We start from the raw sequence: 20,707 nt of genomic DNA, 5'->3' as shown, positions 1-20,707 counted from the left end.
AGCTTCATTTTAGCGACCTTAAGAAGTGGCTGAGTTTCTTGTATGCACAATTGAAGAAATTGAGAATAGTTTCAAAACCTGGCATTGGATGGAAAACAAAACTAAAATCATCTATAATCTGTAGATCTTGTCTTCTTATGGTCAGTAGGCACTGACTATTGCAACGGAAGACAGTTGATCTCTGATGAGGTGAATTATCACAGTCAAGTACATTCAAAATAGTAGTTGGTCATTTCATATCCTTTTTTGATCCATAGTTAAGGGGTCTGTTTTGGATCTCACACTCAAACAGTTGCAGGCAGATCATCATGAAGCAATTGCAAGATTGTAAAGTTTCTTGGACACAGATCTCTGGAGCACAATCTATAGTCTCAAGATTAACTGAGTCAAATGCTTTGGTCAAGTCAATCAGTGCAAATTGTTGATGTCTGAAAGATTACACTATCTTCAGATCAAATGGATCAGCTGTGCATTTGCAGGATTTTGTAAAATTAAAAATGAAAGCACATGTTAGAAAAAGGATAAGGACTGCAATGTTGCTCAGAACACAGAAACTTAGAAATCATGAGCTGAAAAAATTGTAAGGTCCTTGTAGTTCACCAAATTAGCTGATGTAAATGGAAATCAGAGGAAAAGTCCTCAGATGATTGAAGTCATACCTAGCACAAAGAAAGATGGTTGTAGTTGTCAAGTCCAATCATCTCAGCCCCAGGGCATCTCTGCAGGAGTTCGTCAATGTCGATATTTTCTAATCAACCTGTTCAGAGATGTTATTCCACACCTCCGGGATTTGAACTCAGGCCACAAGAGAAACCCCTTGCCCCACCCTCTCAAGTTGATCAGTGCAGAATCCTAGGTAAAGCCATCTTCAGCGGACCTCCCTTTGATCATCAGATCAGAAGTGGGAATGTTTGCTGATGATTGCACAAATGCTCAAAAGCATTCCTAACTCCTTAGACACTGAAGTAATCTGTTTCAATATGCAGCCAGACTTTATGACTTGGACTGACAAATGATGAATAACATTCACAATGCACAAGTGCCAAGCAGTGACCACCACCAACAGAAAATCTAACAGTGTCCCCCACTGCCAATGGTAATATACCATCACTGAATCTCCCAGTTTCTGGCCATTACCTTTGGCCAGAAACTAAGCTCGACAAACCATATAAATAAGGCAGTAGTAAGAGCAAGTCAGAGGCTAGGAATTCTGTGGCATGTGATTCACTACTGAACTGCCCAAAAGCCTGTATACCATCTTCAAGGCAAATGTCATGGGTGGGATGGAATATTCTCCATTTGCCTGAATGATTACAGATCGGACAACACTCAGAAGTCTGAACTTCAGGACAAAGCCGCAGACTTAAAAGGCAGCCCATCCACCACCTTAAACATTCACAGCCTTCAGGGCTGCACACAGCGACATTCACATGTGCCATCTACAAGATATATTGCAAAAAAAAAAGCACCAAGTTCCCTCCAAACAGTCCCTGCAAAACCTAAAGCTCTGACAGGAGGACAAGTGCAGAAGGTTCACGGGAATATCACCAATTGCAAATTTGCTCTCAAGCCAGATGACATTCTTTGTTGGAACTATATCAAACCTTCACTGTTGTCAGGGAAAAATCTTGAAATTCATTCCCTACCATCACTGTGGGTGTACATACACCACCCCCTATGAACTGCAACAGTTTAAGAAGATGGTTCACTATCACCTGCACTTGGGCAATTAGAGATGTGCCGTAAGCGATGGCATTTGCCGTCAAGGCTGGCTGAATATTACAAAAAGAAACTGATGGTCTCACATGCATACAAGTTATATTCATGAATTGACAGCAATATTCAACATCAAGTTGAGGTGAATGAATGCTTTAAAACTTCGAAAAGAGGTTTTTCTAATATATGTACTAATATCATTGTAAATGCATATACTAAATGTGATTATTACAATGTTTCATGTACAATTAACAATATACTGCTGTTGTGCAAGAAACAGATTGAAACATTTGACAGTTTTGCCTTGTGAAATCTCAGGAAGGAATGTAACAAGTGACGTAGCAGATGGTTATGAATGATTGATTTGAATTTGCAAAATTCAAGGGAAAAAGCTTAACTGTCAGATTTTGTGGCAATTGCTCTTGCAACACAAGGCTGACCTCTAATGGCAAGCAACTTACGACTAGCTAGCTTGCATATTTAAATACTTCCTTATTTCCTACAGGCTTATGACATGAATAGCACTAATTTATGCTTTTAAAAATTCTCCCCATGTTAGCGGATATATATTTACTATAGAAAACTGGCAAAGCTACTGAAAGGAGATGATAAAAGTTTTTATGCAGCGAGTGGTTGTGGTCTGAAAGCATGGTGAAAGCAGATTCAAAAAGAAATTTGAATAAATATTTTAAGTATTGGCTCGGCCTTAAAACCAATTGCACAGCTTTTGACAGACAGGCAAACAGGCACAATACATCAAACTAACTATTTTATTGTAACATTCTACCATATTCTTCACACTCAAGCAGAACTGGTGTAACACATGCAAAACAGACAAATGCAATCTGCACAGGAAATGTTCACCTTTACAAGATTTAACAACCAAATGAACTTCGGTATATCCATCTTCAGTACAATTTGCAGTAATCACATTGCTTTTGCCATCTGGCGTATCCACTGCACAAACTCAAACTGATGACAATACACCTAAGTTACTATAATAGAGTTCTCCTCAGTGTTATCACAGTTCAGGAGTCAGCCAGCTCTTCACACAGCAATCCTTTCAGCACTATTCCTCAACTCTATCCAGTCGTCCTGGGCCTATCAACTCATAAGAACAGCATTCTTTCCCCTAATTGGCCTTAGCTAAACCTGCCATAATCTTGTACATTGTTAACAAACTCCTTGCAATCTCTTTTTTGCCTTGGAGAACAATCCTAACTTGTCTAATCTAATCTTGCAGATGAAATCCCTCATTTTATTGATAAATCTATTCAATGTCCTTTAAATTTATTTAATTTTAGTGCCAACTGTCACTTGTCTCACCATTCTGCTGATGTATCTTAGCTCCATCATAGGCGATTTGTATCATCCATGCTGTTTGCCACTCTTCCATGTTTGGTATCATCGGTAAATTTTGAATTTTTACTTTGAAATCCAAAATCTGTGCCATTTATAAACAACTAAAAAAGTGTCCTTAGCACTGTCCCTTGGGAAATAGTCAACCATCTTCCAGTACGAAAAGTAACCCTTTGCCACAACCCCTCTACATAAGTGAGGCCAAGTGTAAACTGGAGACCGTTTTGTAGAGCATCTGTGTTCTGTGCATGACAAAAGACAACAGCTTCCGGTCACCAACCATTTTAACTCCCCCCTCCCACCCCTTGGGTGATACGTCCACCCCAGGCCTCCTGTGTTGTCACAATAACGCCATCTGCAAACTGAAGGAGCAACACCTCATATTCGGCCTCGGGAACCGACAGCCCGATGGCCTAAACATAGAATTCACCAGTTTTAAAATCTCCCCACCCCCAGCCTCATCCCATGTCCAACCTGCCCTCTCATCCCCGCCTCCTTGACCTGGCATGGCCTGTCCATCTTCTCTTCCACCTATCCTCCACTCCCATCCTACTACCAATCCCCAGCACTCCCTTTCTGCGTTCACCCACCACCATCCCACCTACCTTAGTTCAGAGCTCCCTTCCTTCTCCCCCATTTCTGAAGAAGGGTCCTGACCCAAAATGTCAACCTTCCTGCTCCTCTGATGCTGCCTGGCCTGTGTTCCTCTAGCTCCACACTGTGTTACCTCTGACTCCAGCATCTGCAGTTCTTGCTATCCCTTCACCACAACTTGCAATTTTCTATCCTTAAGCAATTCTTTTTATTCCCCAAACTGATACTTTTCCATAAGGTACAGTTTTGTTCATGAAGCTTTTGGTGCTTTTTGAACCAAATGCTTTCTGAAGTCCCTGTGGCTACCATTCACTGCAGTTCCTTCAATATTTTCTGTTACTTCCAAAAAAAATTCAATGAACTAGTCAAACACAATCTGCCTTTTTGAAGATCCAGTCTGGCTATTTGTAGGCTAAGAGAAGATCCTTAGATGTGTGGTCATACTCTTTTTGTTTCTTAACTCTAACTCAGTGGGACTGTCAACTCTTTATCTTTTCTGGATATTTTCCATCAATAAACATAAACACCATAAACTAATTACTAATGAAAGGTGAGCTTTAATCCATTCCTATATCTACTCCACGTATTGACATATACCACTGCTCACTTGTACATTATAAAAACAGCAGCAATGTTGTTTCAAAACACAAAAACTGCAGTCGGAAAACTATTTCAAAATCTTAAAGCTAGACTGTGCACCCTTTACTATTTTGGATAGTGAGATACAGGGGAACTAATCAAAAAGTGCTATTTTGAATACAACATATGGCATGTTACCAGAATAAGAAACACAGAATTTAAGCACCAACTGTGCATAAGCGAGATTATTAATAGAATTATGCATCAACTACAATCACTAGAATCCATTTTTGGGAGCAGATTTTCACCAGTTACAGTGTTAACTCCAAAAACAGCTTAAAGCAATGCAAAATGGTGGTACGAAAGCATCAGAATGTCTGCAAGCATATTTAGCAGAGGAGGTAAGAGCCAAGATTATAGATGGATTATTTCTTTGGGCATAAAATCACCAATCAATGGAATTTCTCAAACATCGATGGATCTAGTACAAGATGAAAAAAAACTACTTCCCAACATGACAGCAGACCACTCAGTTCAAGGGTAGAGCAGTTACATTTTACAGGATCTGTTTACACTCTCAGGACGAAACATTTAAAATAATTTGATCATCAAGACAGTAATGTTAAATTTTCTGAATCATAATAAAACTCAAATTTGAGAAAAGGACCAAAACACCAAAGTTTACAAAAATTCTCTTTTCAAATCAGTCAAAAAATGAAAATTTATTTAATACACAAAATATGGTACATTTTATTTGTGATACATATCAACATTAAAAAAAATCAAAATTAATGGAAGAAAACCCATCTGAGACTTACATGCGCTCGAGCAAGAGGCAATAATCAACCATGACGGGAACCATGTCCTGCAGAAGAAATCATGATAAAACAATCAATTAAACCATCAGAAATCTGATCATGACAATGTAACAGAATCACTCTAATTTCTTGAAGAGGTTTAAGATTCAAATTTTTTTTCTCAAATAATTCTATGTGAAAATGCAACAGAATCACTCCAGAATTTTGGCATAATGATTCAGCTGGCACCACTCGGCTGTTATACATTGGAAGATAATGATGTGAAAACCGAATCCAAGTCCATACTTTTAGTGACAGCTTTATTTCAGCTGATCACACTCCATAAAACCGACATCATCTGATTATTTGCTTCCCATATTTATATAACCAATCTCACCCAGTTAACTCTTATCATTCCATTTTGTTTCAGGCTTTCCCATAGGCTATATTAAATGATAACTTTGACACTAGACCAGAAGGCTTAACGCTGAACACCGGGACAGAAGAACAAATTCTTTTCCAGTGAAGTACAAAGAGACTACTGGATTGTTCGGAATTCTATCCTATGGAGATTGCAATTTTGCCACAGCGTCATAGTCCAAGCCAACAATTCTCAACTAGCATCACCAAAAGATTGTATTCACTGCTTATTTATCTTGTTGAACTTTGAGAGACTCCTCTGGTACTGACTGCAGCTATGAGGGGAAACTATTCAGTTAACATACTTCAAAAGTGTTTCATTTTGTGAAACATAAACTTTATATCGGAATCTAACTTCTGATAAAAGAAATGAATTTGTGGTGCAGATGCATGTCAATCGTATGACATCAATGCACTTAATATCACAATAGTCTCTTGTACTGCTTAGTTAATTACATGTCAAAATCATGGCATCACAGAATGGAACAACTTAGATGTTTGCCGTTTGCTCCAGCATACTTGTGCCAGCTCTTTCGAAGAACAATCCACTTAGTTTCAGGCCTCCATTGATCCACCATATCCATACAATAGTTGCTCCTTCATGTATATATCCAATTCTCTTCCAAAGGCTATAACAGAAGCTATATCCTCTGCTTTACCAAGCGGTATATTCCTAATGTCACCTCTGGTTCTTTTGCCATTTTTGTATAAGCCTACATGCTCCGGTTGTCAGCCACTGAAAACAGCTACTCCTAACTTACTCAAACAACTACTTCATTTTAAAAAGCTTAAATCAAATATTCTCTTTCTCTTCTTTGCTCCAAGAAAAGCAGACCCAGCCTCTTGAGTACTTGCAAAACCACAAGGTCTGACCTCCCAGTAAACCTCTTCTGAAAACCTGAAATCTGAAGTCTCAATTTTCCTACAGCATGGATGCCAGAATTGGACAGAATAGTCTAGCTGGGTATTTGTATGTTATACAGGTTTAGAATGATCTCTTTCCTTTTGTACTCTATGCAATTATTTGTACACTCCAGGATTTCTCATGCTTTCATTGTCTGGCCTGTCATTCACAAAGATTTGTGTCTTTTCTTTACCTTGCAGACCTTTGAAAACTGTGCCTATCAGTTTAAATTTGATCATTAAAGTCAAAGGTGAAAAAAGTGAAATATTGACCATTGGATTCTCCTTGGAGATCATTTGCTAAATTTGTTCTATTGGTTTGTTGGTCTCCATTTGGTTTGTTGCAACAGCAGCATGGCAGCATGGATAGTAATGAGAACATGGGAAGAATGGAAAACTGAAATTCTCAAAGTCAAAATAAAATCCAAATTTCCCCTGAAATTTTCAAAGGCCAGAAGAGAAGCTCAATAACATGTGGCAAGGACTCGATTTCCATTCATTTGCATCATATCATTGGCCAATCCAGCGTCATTTACATGCAACATACAACATGCTGTCTACATGCTCCACCATTGATGATAGCAGGACTTCTATCAAAACTTCAACATCTTACTATTTGAACAACGGCAGCTGTCGATTTCAATTCTTTGTGAAAATTCCCAAAATATAATCCATCTCTTTGCAGCTTGTTTTTGGTGGATCTATAATATATCCGACATTATTTTTGTGTTCAGCAGCTGTTTTTTAGTTTTTTTTTAAATCAAACACTGGTCTTTCAAATGACAAACAGCTTCACATGCATTGCCAGCTGACCCAAATTATCATTTGAGAGATTAACTGAATCTTGCAGTATATATTTTCATTGACGGTCTGGTATCACTAGAGTGTACACATCTGCGTCTCATTTCGATCTGAAACTCTTGCAAAAATGATTCAAAATAAATGGGGCCAGGTAATTTGAAATTTTTAAAAGGGTTTAGCACCAAGCTGGGCAACATCAGGCATAGAGAAGGGTTTTCAGTGCCATCTTATGTTCAATATGTGCACTCAAATTTGGAAGAAACAAATTTCAGTGAATTTCTATACAGATCAGTTCAAATTAAGTTTCTTTAATTATATGAACTGGGCTAAGATTGAGAGATATTAAATCATGTACGTTGTGAAATCACATTATAGCATATCAACACTTAATATTTTTGCCAGTGAGATTTTATTTAAGGCTTAATCTATTTATTTTAAAAATGATCCAGTAGTTATGCTGAAAGCAAGGTATTTCAATGAAGGACAAGCATTTATTTGTTCACTAATATCCCTGTTGCAATTTCATGATGATACTTCTTTGCTTTGCATTGGAATACAGACCAGCGGTTCACATTTAAAGCCAGGTTTGAGACAATCCAAACCTATAGTTAAGCAGAGTGAAATCTTTCCCAAGGTCTGACCCCAGATGTGAAATACAATGTAACAGCGTACTGGTAAACACACGCTCTTCCACTACAAATAGAGGATTTCATTAATACAGCCTGTTGCAACTTCAGAATGTCCTAAAACACTGACTTCAGACATTTACAGGTAGCTGCCTGCATCAAAGATCTAAGACAGTCAGAAAAGAACATACTGACAGCAACATTATGTTGACGTGCAGTCTGCTCCCTGCTTGCTGCTCCCCTCTCCCTTCTGCCCCTGAGTATGAAGGGAATAGGGAAGAGCCACAGATAAGGTTAGCATTGGGAGGAACCACCAATAAATGGAGTGGGGCTCAAATGTGGTTCCTGCTTGGCTGTAGGAACTACAGTAAGAGAAAACGTTTCTGCTGTACTGTCAGACAATTAGGTGGCCAAATCATTGACAGTTTTCTAAGCAGACTATGTAAATCCTGATATCACACAAAAAAAAGTCTTCAATTTGAACCAATTGACGCTGTTTGGCATCCTTTCAGAATGTTGAACGTTGAGTGGAATTGTTCTCTTTGTTGCTGGTGTTAACACATCTGAGGGATGAAATGTTGCACCTAAGGATATTGTCTGGATATAAACAGCTAATACCGAAAGAAGCTTGAGCTCATTTTTCTAAGTTTTTCCTCCTGTGGTCTGAGGTTTCCTGTTTCACAGCCTATAATACCATGTGCCTGGTTTTGGTATTTTGGATATGCAACAAAGGAAACCTGCTTTTCACTTAGACTTGTGAATATTCAGCTGTGTTGTCAGGAGAGCAATCACATACCACTACAATTGGGATGATGTTTCAATCAAACCGCTACAACGAGACAACACACATCCAGAAGGTTAGGCCCTGCATGCCATCAATTTACAACATTATATTGACAGTACGTGGACTGTAGCAGTTCGAGAAAGCCGCTTACCACCAACTTCTCAAGTGCAACTAAGGATGGGAAATAAATGCTGGCCCAGCCAACGACAACCATGTCCCACGATTGAATAATTCACAAGGCTGCAGGTACCGGTGAGAAACTAGACCACGTCAATTCTTGACTTAAAGGTCTAAGCACCTATCTGACCGGTGCAGCATTTTATCCAGGCTTCACCAAAATCTCAGGTCACGCTCCATGGTCAGCGAACCCCTCCGCCCTCCATCCACAGAAGTCAGCATCATGAAAACATCTACTAATTCAGCACATCATCAAGGCCAATCTCAGAATACTACAGAAGACACTTCAGCACTTCACGACTGCACTTTGAGGTGAATGGCATCTTACATTGTGATGTTCATGGCAGGTAGCTCTGCAATCAGTGCACGTGTACGTTCACACGGGAATCCTTTCAAGGCTTTTAGCTTGTTTTCTTCGGATTGAATCATTTTATATTTTGACACTCACAGCATCCCTCCTTTCCCTTTTAATGCAGTGCTGCTTCATTCAGAACTTATAAGTCCACATCATTGCTGCCTTGGCGTACTTCTTAGGACTGATAGAAAGCCAGGCAGCTTGTTACGGTTGCTATCAGGAATACGGAGGTGGCGACCATATTGACATGCAATATTGTGCTCTGTCAAAGCCACAGAAAAAGCATGTGCCAGCAGCTCTGCAAAAATCATTCTACATGGCATCAACCTGACAGCCACGTCTGATCGTCTAAGGGGAACAGTGCTTAGTTGAGTGGAGGGGGATTTGGAAAATCATCGGCATCAAGGGCATTGTCCAATCTCAGTCCCAGGGTTGGCCAAGGTCAGTCAGACACTTGGAGTGATCAGGGTCAAAGGGACCATATTGAAAGGATATTGGAGCGGGAGGGGGAGAATCCAGTTGTTGTGGTCCATGTTGGGACGAACAACATAGGCAAAGCTAAGGTAGAGGACCTGTTCAGGGATTATCAAGCACGAGGAAAGAAATTGAAGTACAGGTCCTCAAGGGTCATAATCTCCAGATTACTGCCTGAGCCACGTGCTAAATGGCATAGGGATAAGAAAGTTAGGGAAGTAAACACGTGGCTAAGAGATCGGTGTGGGAAAGAGGGATTCTATTTCATGGGGCATTGGCATCAGTTTTGGAACCGGGGTGGGGTAGAATCTGTACCATTGGGACGGTCTCCACCTGAACCGATCTGGAACCAGTGTTCTCGCGAGAAGGATAAATAGGGTGGTCAGTAGGACTTTAAACTTTTGAGTCGGGGGGGAAGGGAAAGTGAAAGTGACAGGGAGTATGGAGTTAAATGGAAAGATAAGCAACAGGATACCATGTGTACAGGTGAGTTTAAGCTTGAGGCAGACCAGGAATACAGCAAAAAGGAAGGATGGCTTAAGGCATCTTAGGATTTCCAATCTCTCTAAGAATGAGAAGAAAGTTAGCATTAAGGCACTTTATCTAAATACTCGTAGTATTCGCAACAAAGTAGATGAATTAACAGCACAAATCCTCTTGAATGATTATGCTGTGGTAGGCATCACAGAGACATGGTTGCAGGGAGTTCAGGACTGGCAGTTAAACATCCAAGGGTTTACAACATATCGAAAAGACAGGGAGGTGGGCAGAGGGGGCGGGGTTGCCTTGTTAGTTAAGAATGAAATTAAATCTACGGCACTGAATGACATAGGGTCAGAGGACGTGGAGTCTGTGTGTGTGGAGTTGAGGAACCACAAAGGCAAAAAAACTATAATGGAAGTTATGTACAGACCTCCTAACAGTGATCAGGACCAGGGGCGCAAGATGCACCGAGAAACAGATAGGGCATGTCAGAAAGGCAAGGTCACTGTGATCATGGGGGACTTCAATATGCAGGTGGACTCGGTGAATAATGTTGCCGGTGGACCCAAAGAAAGGGAATTCATGGAATGTTTGCAGGATGGCATTTTGGAACAGCTTGTGATGGAGCCCACAAGAGAGCAGGCTATTCTAGACTTAGTGCTATGTAATGAGCCAGACTTTATAAAAGGCCTTAAAGTAAGGGAACACTTAGGAGGCAGCGAATATAATATGGTAGAGTTCAGTCTGCAGTTTGAAAGAGAGAAGGCAAAATCGGATGTAATGGTGTTACAGCTAAATAAAGGTAATTACAGGGGCATGAGAGAGGAATTGACAAAAATCGACTGGAAGAGGAGCCTAGCGGGGAAGACAATAGAGCAACAGTGGCAGGAGTTTCTGGGTGTAATCGAGGACACAGTACAGAGGTTCATCCCAAATAAAAGAAAGATTATCCGGGGTGGGATTAGACAGCCATGGCTGACAAAGGAAGTCAAGAAATATATCAAAGCAAAAGAGACAGCCTATAAAGTGGCCAAGAGAACTGGGAAATCAGAAGATTGGGAAGGCTACAAAAACAAACAGAGGATAACAAAGAGAGCAATAAGGAAGGAGAGGATCAAATATGAAGGTAGGCTAGCTAGTAATATTAGAAATGATAGTAAAAGCTTCTTTCAATACATAAGAAACAAACGAGAAGCAAAAGTAGACATTGGGCCGCTTCAAATTGATGCTGGGAGGCTAGTGATGGTAGTTGAGGAAAAAGCTGAAGAACTTAATAAGTACTTTGCGTCAGTCTTCACAGTGGAAGACATGAGTAGTATGCCAACAATTAGAGAGAGTCAGGGGGCAGAGTTGAGTATGGTAGGCATTACAAAAGAGAAAGTGCTAGAAAAGCTAAAGGGTCTAAAAATTGACATATCTCCTGGCCCCGATGGGCTACATCCTAGAATTCTGAGGGAGGTGACTGAGGAAATAGCAGAGGCTTTGGTCGTGATCTTTCAAAAGTCACTGGAGTCTGGGCAAGTCCCAGATGATTGGAAAATTGCTGTTGTAACCCCCTTGTTTAAGAAAGGATCAAGGCAGAAGATGGAAAATTATAGGCCGATTAGCCTAACCTCGGTCATTGGTAAAATTCTTGAATCCATTGTCAAGGATGAGATTTCTAAATTCCTGGAAGTACAGGGTCAGATTAGAACAAGTCAGCATGGATTTAGTAAGGGGAGGTCGTGCCTGACAAATCTATCAGAATTCTTTGAAGAGGTAACAAGTATGTTAGACCAGGGAAACCCAGTAGATGTTATCTATCTAGGCTTCCAAAAGGCCTCTGATAAGGTGCCTCATGGGAGGTTGCTGAGCAAGGAGAGGGCCCATGGTGTTCGAGCCGAGTTGCTGGCTTGGATTGAGGATTGGCTGTCTGACAGAATGCAGAGAGTTGGGATAAACGGCTCTTTTTCGGAATGGCAACCGGTGACGAATGGTGTCACGCAGGGTTCAGCGTTGGGGCCGCAACTGTTCACCTTACATATTAATGATCTGGATGAAGGGACTGGGGACATTCTGGCGAAGTTTGCAGATGATGGAAATCCCCGGCAATTACAGACCAGTAAGTCTCACGTCTGTCATCTGCAAGATGTTAGAAAGGATTCTGAGGAATAGGATTTATGACCATCTGGAAGAGCATGGCTTGATTAAATGCAGTCAACACAGCTTTGAGAGGGGCAGGTCAAGCCTCACAAACCTTATCGAGTTCTTTGAGGATGTGATAGAAAAGTTGATGAGGGTCGAGCTGTGGGTGTGGTGTATATGGACTTCAGTAAGGCATTTGATAAGGTTCCCCATGGTAGGCTCATTCAGAAGGTCAGGAGGAATGGGATACAGGGGAACTTAGCTGTCTGGATACAGAATTGGCTGGCCAACAGAAGACAGCGAGTGGTAGTAGAAGGAAAATATTCTGCCTGGAAGTCAGTGGTGAGTGGGGTTCCACAGGGCTCTGTCCTTGGGCCTCTACTGTTTGTAATTTTTATTAATGACTTGGATGAGGGGATTGAAGGATGGGTCAGCAAGTTTGCAGATGATACGAAGGTTGGAGGTGTCGTTGACAGTATAGAGGGCTGTTGTAGGCTACAGCGGGACATTGATAGGATGCAGAGATGGGCTGAGAGGTGGCAGATGGAGTTCAACCTGGATAAATGCGAGGTGATGCATTTTGGAAGGTCGAATTTGAAAGCTGAGTACAGGATTAAGGATAGGATTCTTGGCAGTGTGGAGGAACACAGGGATCTTGGTGTGCAGATACATAGATCCCTTAAAATGGCCACCCAAGTGGACAGGGTTGTTAAGAAAGCATATGGTGTTTTGGCTTTCATTAGCAGGGGGATTGAGTTTAAGAGTCGTGAGATCTTGTTGCAGCTCTATAAAACTTTGGTTAGACCGCACTTGGAATACTGCGTCCAGTTCTGGTCGCCCTATTATAGGAAAGATGTGGATGCTTTGGAGAGGGTTCAGAGGAGGTTTACCAGGATGCTGCCTGGACTGGAGGGCTTATCTTATGAAGAGAGGTTGACTGAGCTCGGACTCTTTTCATTGGAGAAAAGGAGGAGGAGAGGGGACCTAATTGAGGTATACAAGATAATGAGAGTTGATAGCCAGAGACTATTTCCCAGGGCAGAAATGGCTAACATGAGGGGTCATAGTTTTAAGCTGGTTGAAGGAAAGTATAGAGGGCATGTCAGAGGCGGGTTCTTTACACAGAGTTGTGAGAGCACGGAATGCGTTGCCAGCAGCAGTTGTGGAAACAAGGTCATTAGGGAAATTTAAGAGACTGTTGGACATGCATACGGTCACAGAAATTTGAGGGTGCATACATGAGGATCAATGGTCGGCACAACATCGTGGGCTGAAGAGCCTGTTCTGTGCTGTACTGTTCTATGTTCTATGATACGAAGATAGCTGGACCCAGGCAGGTAGTACTGAGGAGGTGGGGAAGCTGCAGAAAGATTTAGACAGTTTAGGAGAGTGGTCCAGGAAATGGCTGATGAAATTCAATGTGAGTAAATGTGAGGTTTTGAACTTTCGAAAAAAGAATACATGCATGGGCTATTTTCTAAATGGTGAGAAAATTCGTAAAGCAGAAGCACAAAGGGATCTGGGAGTGTTGGTCCAGGATTCTCTAAACGTTAACTTGCAGGTAGTGTCCGTGATTCAGAAAGTGAATGTAATGTTGTCGTTTATCTCAACAGGGTTGGAATATGAAAGCAGCGATGTGCTTCTGAGGCTTTATAAAGCTCTAGTTCGGCCCCATTTAGAATACTGCGTCCAATTTTGGGATCCACACCTCAGGAAGGACATACTGGCCCTGGAGCGTGTCCAGCGGAGATTCACACGGATGATCCCTGGAATGGTAGGTCTAATATATGATGAATAGCTAAGGATCCTGGGATTGTACTCATTAGAGTTTAGAAGGTTGAGGGGAGATCTAATAGAAACTTACAAGATAACGTATGGCTTCGAAGGGTTGGACGCTAGGAAGTTGTTTCCGTTAGGCGGGGAGACTAGGACCCGTGGGCACAGCCTTAAAATTAGAGGGGGTAAATTTAAAACTGAAATGAGACGACATTTCTTCAGCCAGAGTGGTGGGCTTGTGGAACTCATTGCCACGGAGTGCAGTGGAGGCTGGGACGTTCGATGCCTTCAAAGGCAGAGATCGACAAATTCTTGATCTCACAAGGAATCATGGGCTACGGGGAGAGTGCAGGGAAATGGAGTTGAAATCCCCATCAGCCATAATTTAAATGGCAGAGTGGACTTGATGGGCCAAATGGCCTTACTTCCACTCCAATGTCTTATGGTCTTGCGGGCCATATTCTTCCAATCCAGGGAGCTGCATTCCTATTACAGCTAACTGTAAGTGTGCAAGAACATCAGGCTTTATTGACAATGTCTCATTTTGTGAGCAACATGTGGGCCAGCATGTGGTGGGATGGTCAAAGATTGGTATTTCTACAATAATTACATCACAATGGATTTCTGTGATGTATTTTATGATGCATATACCTACATAAAGTTTATCTGCTTACCTCAGAAGTCCACATAGAGGCATATCAGGGCCATCCTTTTGGGAGGCCTTCATATTCTACTTGGCCTTCCCTGTATTGCGGTCTTTGCTGAAGTCTCATTTGTGCTTGTTACCACTGGTCAGGATGCCTTGATGCAGCAATAACAGGTTCTATCATCGTATGACTGTCATACAAAGACTGTACAGACAAATTGAGGAGACTCAAAGCAGCAACCGACCCAGGATCAACAGTAAACTCTGGCAGCTGGATACAACCTCCGCAGGAATAAGCTACAAAAGTTCACTGCAGGTTACAGAGAAGCTTCAGGAAGCCTAGTCTCACTGACTTTTTCTCCAGATGACCAAAGCACAATCAAAGTGCATACTGAGGATATAACGGTTGAAGAGAGTAACCCTTGTCACCCAGGCAGGCTTCAAGGTATGATATTCATGTCTGAATGAGGCAGAAACTTGATAATTATCAGGAATATAGATTCATGGCGGCAGCTGGAATACCTGGTGTACAAGACCGAGTTGTGCTAGTAACGATCACAGATGATTTGTGCATTGATTAAGTGGAATTCTTTACTGTTATTGAATTCAGATGCAATATAATATGGCATTCCACATGTGATGCAGGTCCAGTCGATAGCGATGTATGGGGGGTTGGTGGGGTGGCGGGGGGGGACCCAACATCTTTGGAAAATCTCACTGTCCCACCACAAGGTCCTGCTGTAAGTCAGGCAAAGTCATGAAGTAGTCTGAACCAGCCCAAATTGAGTTAATAATATCCTTGAGACATCTGTGGTTTGAAGACCACGAGATTCCACAGATGCAAGAGGAGGCTTGTTAACCTAATATGAGACATTTTCTCCTGCAATGAGACAAAAGGAGAAATTGAGGGAGATGAAGTTAGCTGGAAGAACTGTTAGTGATCGCAAGGAGGATGAGTGAAGTGACTGAAGTCGAATATAGCTGACACAGAAGAATGCTGAGTAGTTTAGGTGGTTCAGGTGAGTGATGGCCTTTGACAGAACATGTTGTATGCAACAGTGAGTGTGGCAAACAATTAGCACTGGTGACAGATGTGTATAATGGCAGAGTTTGAGGTAGAAGATAGAAGATGATCCCTAACAGCCATCTCCTTTCACATGCAGTCAAACAATACATATTGAAAAGTAATTCTTGGCTTATAGCTTTTGGAATGGCATACAGCTGTGATTTTAATATGGTACCCATGGCTTCAATGTTTGGGTGTCTGGTAGCAGTGAGTACTTCCACCCAAACACATACTTCAATGCAAACAACACTGTGGAAACAGGATGCACAAATGATAAGGTGAGCAAGAGAAGGTTGACAGATGTCACCATGCCCACACAGCAAAACCCTCCACGAAATTCCCCAAATTAACTCTCAGCCAAAATATGAGAACATTCAACCATTGGTCTCTATTCTGCAGCAATCCATGCTAGTTCACAGAATTCCCATACTTTCATTGAACAGTGACATCTTAAGTCCCCATGGTGATATTTCTATCAAAAATCTATAATTCATTTTTCAATGTGTACAGATACATAGTGCTATTGCAAAGCATTACATTCTCAGCAGTACTCTATAAATCAGGCAATTCTAGCTAGTTTAGGGAAAATCAAAGCATGCAAACTTTATAAGACTCCAGTCTTTGGACACAGCACACACACAAAACTGTCAGCATTGCATGTGCCTCCTGAGAATGTATCAATCATCCAAGATGAAAGTGATGCAATTAATCATGCCTTTGGTAGCACAAACTGACTGGGAATGGACGTTAAGTGGCAGCAATTGTCTGAGTTCTGAATTTTGCATCATTGCAACAAACGAAATATGTAACTTTACACATGACCCATCAGTGGAAGAGCAAACAAAGGTTCCAGGAGCTATCAGTACTTCCCATGTTTCAAACATTTAGCTGCGCTAACAATATAGCAGGTAAAAAGATCACAGTTTATCTCAAAGAGTCATTCCCTGAAACTGCCCGTCATGCAAACTCGTTCCGCCCTTTATGTTCCGAGTGACAATCGGCAACTTTCAAGACTGCACGCGAGAACCACAGTCAGCAGAACTGGTTTCTTTCAATTTTCCACAGTCATCAACTCTGTTAAAGCCATAACTATTTACAATGGTCAAGCTTCAGTGAAGCTTAATGTTTACCTAAGAGGACTAGAGATCAATAATGCCTCAATGTCACACACTCCAGCCTCAAACATTTTCTGCACTTCGATTTTCAATTGCCCAATTTCAGCCTATTTAATTATACTAATCTCCCAGTGTAGGATAATAAAAAAGGTCTATTGCTGACATAGCAAATACACGATACAGAGAATTAATAATTTATTGCTACTGGACTTCTCAAAGTAGTTAGCTATTGTGTGTTTGGTCTTTTCATTCTAGAGATCATTTTGCAGAACAATTCACAGGTGTGAGTGACTACTTTTTTAACGGGTAGCCCTTGTCCTCAAGCATCCATCCCCAGCACCCTGGGCAGGTCATTTCACAACTTCTCTCCGCATAAAGTAGTCAACTCTAATCAATCTGTACACCTTCTCTCCCTTAAGTTGCACATTAAGTTTTATAGCTTGTAGCAAAATAAAACATATTATTACAGTTCAATGCATCTACCTTCTAGCAACGTGAAGACCTTTGCTACATTCAATATTCTATCCACAAACTGATCTTTACTACATAATTATCAATATTAAAAATCAAATCATTGAAACAGTCATGGAAACGTAAACTTTCGGAAGCTCAGGTATTCACAATTCACATTTGCACCACAAATTATATGCCTAATATTCCATTATGATAGTTAATAAAATATCCCATCTACAATCAAAAAAGAAGTCAAATGTCACATTTCATAAAACTAAGAGTTGCCAGTCGTGCCTCACCTCGCAATTCTACTAGTCCTTGGAGGTACAGTAGTTTGCCTCAAAGGCTACTGGAGCGTCTCCAGTAGCTAGTCTATATGTAAGAATCAGCGAGTAAATATTTGCAGGCTAGTCAGTTGACAAGGGGCTATTCAGCCAATCTGAAGACTGCTTCCACACACACTAATCAAGTATACATTTTCAAAATGAGGTGAATGGATAGAGGTCAGTACCAGCGAATGAAGCTAATTTTGCCATCCCTTTCTGTGCACTTAAACTAACTAAAGCCCTTTTAATGCTAGCTAGGATCAAGTAAATGAACACAGACTGACTAACAGGCCTTCCACTTCTGATCTGTATGGCTGTCTAATATACTGACTCTAACAACAAAAAAAGTGAGACGTTGAAATCACGATTTCCAACTGCATACAACTTGATCAAGTTCAAAGCCTTAACTCCAGTTTAATTTCCTTCATCATCCTTCTTGGACAAGAATCTACAGTGTCAACAAAGTACCATCAAAGACATGGTAAATGAGACAGCAAAGACATAGAATCATAGAATCCCTACAGTGGGGAAACAAGCCATAGAGCCCATCAGGTCCACAGCAATCCTCTGAAGGGGATCCCACAAAGACCCACCCTAGACACTGTGGACAATTTAGCATAGCCAGTCCACCTAAAGTGCACATCTTTGGACTGTGGGAGGAAACCAGAGAACCCGGAAGAAACCCACGCAGACATGGGGAGAATATGCAAACTCCACACAGATGGTTGCACAAGACTGGAGTTGAAACTGCGTCCCTGGCACTGTGAGGCAGCACTGTTAGACACTGAGCCACCATTTCTTTTGCTTTTAGTTAAAATTAGTTTTACATCAACACAAATTAAGTGCACAGCCTTAAAATAAGGCATTTGACTTTATTGTTGGTGTGTCTCAATCCATCAAATCAAGCAACGCAGCCCACATGATACAAGTGAAATTGATATCTCTTGGGTAGGTATTATGAAAAGCGCAGACATATGTGATTATTACTTCAATTAGAGGAAATGCAGTAGCTATACACTATATACTGATGTGCTATAGAAGTTAAATACCATCAATGCAATCAGCTCATCCACAGGACATTCATTGTTCTATCAGGAGTGCAAGCCATAAAATTAAGGTGATAATGGGAACTGCAGATGCTGGAGAATCCAAGATAATAAAATGTGAGGCTGGATGAACACAGCAGGCCCAGCAGCATCTCAGGAGCACAAAAGCTGACGTTTCGGGCCTAGACCCTTCATCAGAGAGGGGGATGGCGTGAGGGTTCTGGAATAAATAGGGAGAGAGGGGGAGGCGGACCGAAGATAGGGAGAAAAGAAGATAGGTGGAGAGGAGAGTATAGGTGGAGAGGTAGGGAGGGGATAGGTCAGTCCAGGGAAGACGGACAGGTCAAGGAGGTGGGATGAGGTTAGTAGGTAGGAGATGGAGGTGCGGCTTGGGGTGGGAGGAAGGGATGGGTGAGAGGAAGAACAGGTTAGGGAGGCAGAGACAGGTTGGACTGGTTTTGGGATACAGTGGGTGGAGGGGAAGAGCTGGGCAGGTTGTGTGGTGCAGTGGGGGGAGGGGACGAACTGGGCTGGTTTTGGGATGCGGTGGGGGCCCCCGCCACAACCGCCCAAAGAGGATCCCCCTCGTTCTCACACACCACCCCACCAACCTCCAGATACAACGCATCATCCTCCGACACTTCCGCCATTTACAATCCGACCCCACCACCCAAGACATTTTTCCATCCCCACCCCTGTCTGCTTTCCGGAGAGACCACTCTCTCCGTGACTCCCTTGTTCACTCCACACTGCCCTCCAACCCCACCACACCCGGCACCTTCCCCTGCAACCGCAGGAAATGCTACACTTGCCCCCACACCTCCCCCCTCACCCCTATCCCAGGCCCCAAGATGACGTTCCACATTAAGCAGAGGTTCACCTGCACATCTGCCAATGTGGTATACTGCATCCACTGTACCCGGTGTGGCTTCCTCTACATTGGGGAAACCAAGCGGAGGCTTGGGGACCGCTTTGCAGAACACCTCCACTCGGTTCGCAATAAACAACTGCACCTCCCAGTCGCAAACCATTTCCACTCCCCCTCCCATTCTTTAGATGACATGTCCATCATGGGCCTCCTGCAGTGCCACAATGATGCCACCCAAAGGTTGCAGGAACAGCAACTCATATTCCGCTTGGGAACCCTGCAGCCCAATGGTATCAATGTGGACTTCACCAGCTTCAAAATCTCCCCTTCCCCCACCGCATCCCTAAACCAGCCCAGTTCGTCCCCTCCCCCAACTGCACCATACAACCAGCCCAGCTCTTCCCCTCCACCCACTGCATCCCAAAACCAGTCCAACCTGTCTCTGCCTCCCTAACCGGTTCTTCCTCTCACCCATCCCTTCCTCCCACCCCAAGCCGCACCCCCAGCTACCTACTAACCTCATCCCACCTCCTTGACCTGTCCGTCTTCCCTGGACTGACCTATCCCCTCCCTACCTCCCCACCTATACTCTCCTCTCCACCTATCTTCTTTTCTCCCCATCTTCGGTCCGCCTCCCCCTCTCTCCCTATTTATTCCAGAACGCTCACCCCATCCCCCTCTCTGATGAAGGGTCTAGGCCCAAAACATCAGCTTTTGTGCTCCTGGGATGCTGCTGGGCCTGCTGTGTTCATCCAGCCTCACATTTTATTACCATAAAATTATGGTGTCTGATATTACAGCGTCCATGAAAATAAATGTAAACAAACATAAACCAACAATATGTTTTAGACTCATGACTTTTCCATGTACTTTAATTGAAAGCCATTTTATGGAACTTTCTTTTTTAAATAAGACATATGCACTTGCCTCAAAATGCTGCTCCATAACCTGAAGTTTGCCTTGCTCAGGACACTTCTTCAGAGCTCGATCAGCATACTGAAGCAGGATTTCTGCCATCTGAAAGAAAAATTTTAAAATCAAGCAGTATAATGCAAAACTTTTAAATGCAGACCCTCTGTTGCAACTCCATGGCTTGATCTCAACACTCAGCTAAAGACTGGAAAAGTAAGAGCTAGAAATTTTCGCTTTCCGCAGATATAGGAGGACAACTTTGTTTTGCTCAGAACGTGTATACTCAGGGAAGAGCAGCAGAACGCAT

The 20,707-nt window shown here is 42.2% G+C and overlaps 1 protein-coding gene across 3 annotated transcripts in view; it reads right to left on the bottom strand.

Moving 5' to 3' along the window:
• Positions 1 to 20,707, bottom strand: part of vps8 (VPS8 subunit of CORVET complex) — a 537,289-nt gene that overhangs the window by 435,001 nt on the left and 81,581 nt on the right. For all 3 annotated transcript variants that reach the window (XM_048534818.2, XM_059647115.1, XM_048534821.2), the window contains 2 exons: positions 20,416 to 20,505; positions 5,067 to 5,113 (listed from right to left, as the gene is read on the bottom strand). In XM_048534818.2, coding sequence (XP_048390775.1) covers positions 5,067 to 5,113; positions 20,416 to 20,505 — 137 coding nt within the window. The remainder of the gene's footprint in view (positions 1 to 5,066; positions 5,114 to 20,415; positions 20,506 to 20,707) is intronic.

The sequence above is a fragment of the Stegostoma tigrinum genome, chromosome 7 (genome assembly GCF_030684315.1).
Source record: "Stegostoma tigrinum isolate sSteTig4 chromosome 7, sSteTig4.hap1, whole genome shotgun sequence".
In the NCBI taxonomy this organism is placed as follows: domain Eukaryota; kingdom Metazoa; phylum Chordata; class Chondrichthyes; order Orectolobiformes; family Stegostomatidae; genus Stegostoma; species Stegostoma tigrinum.
The sequence above is the reverse complement of the archived record's forward strand: the minus strand, read 5'-3'. Positions and strand labels throughout refer to the sequence as shown.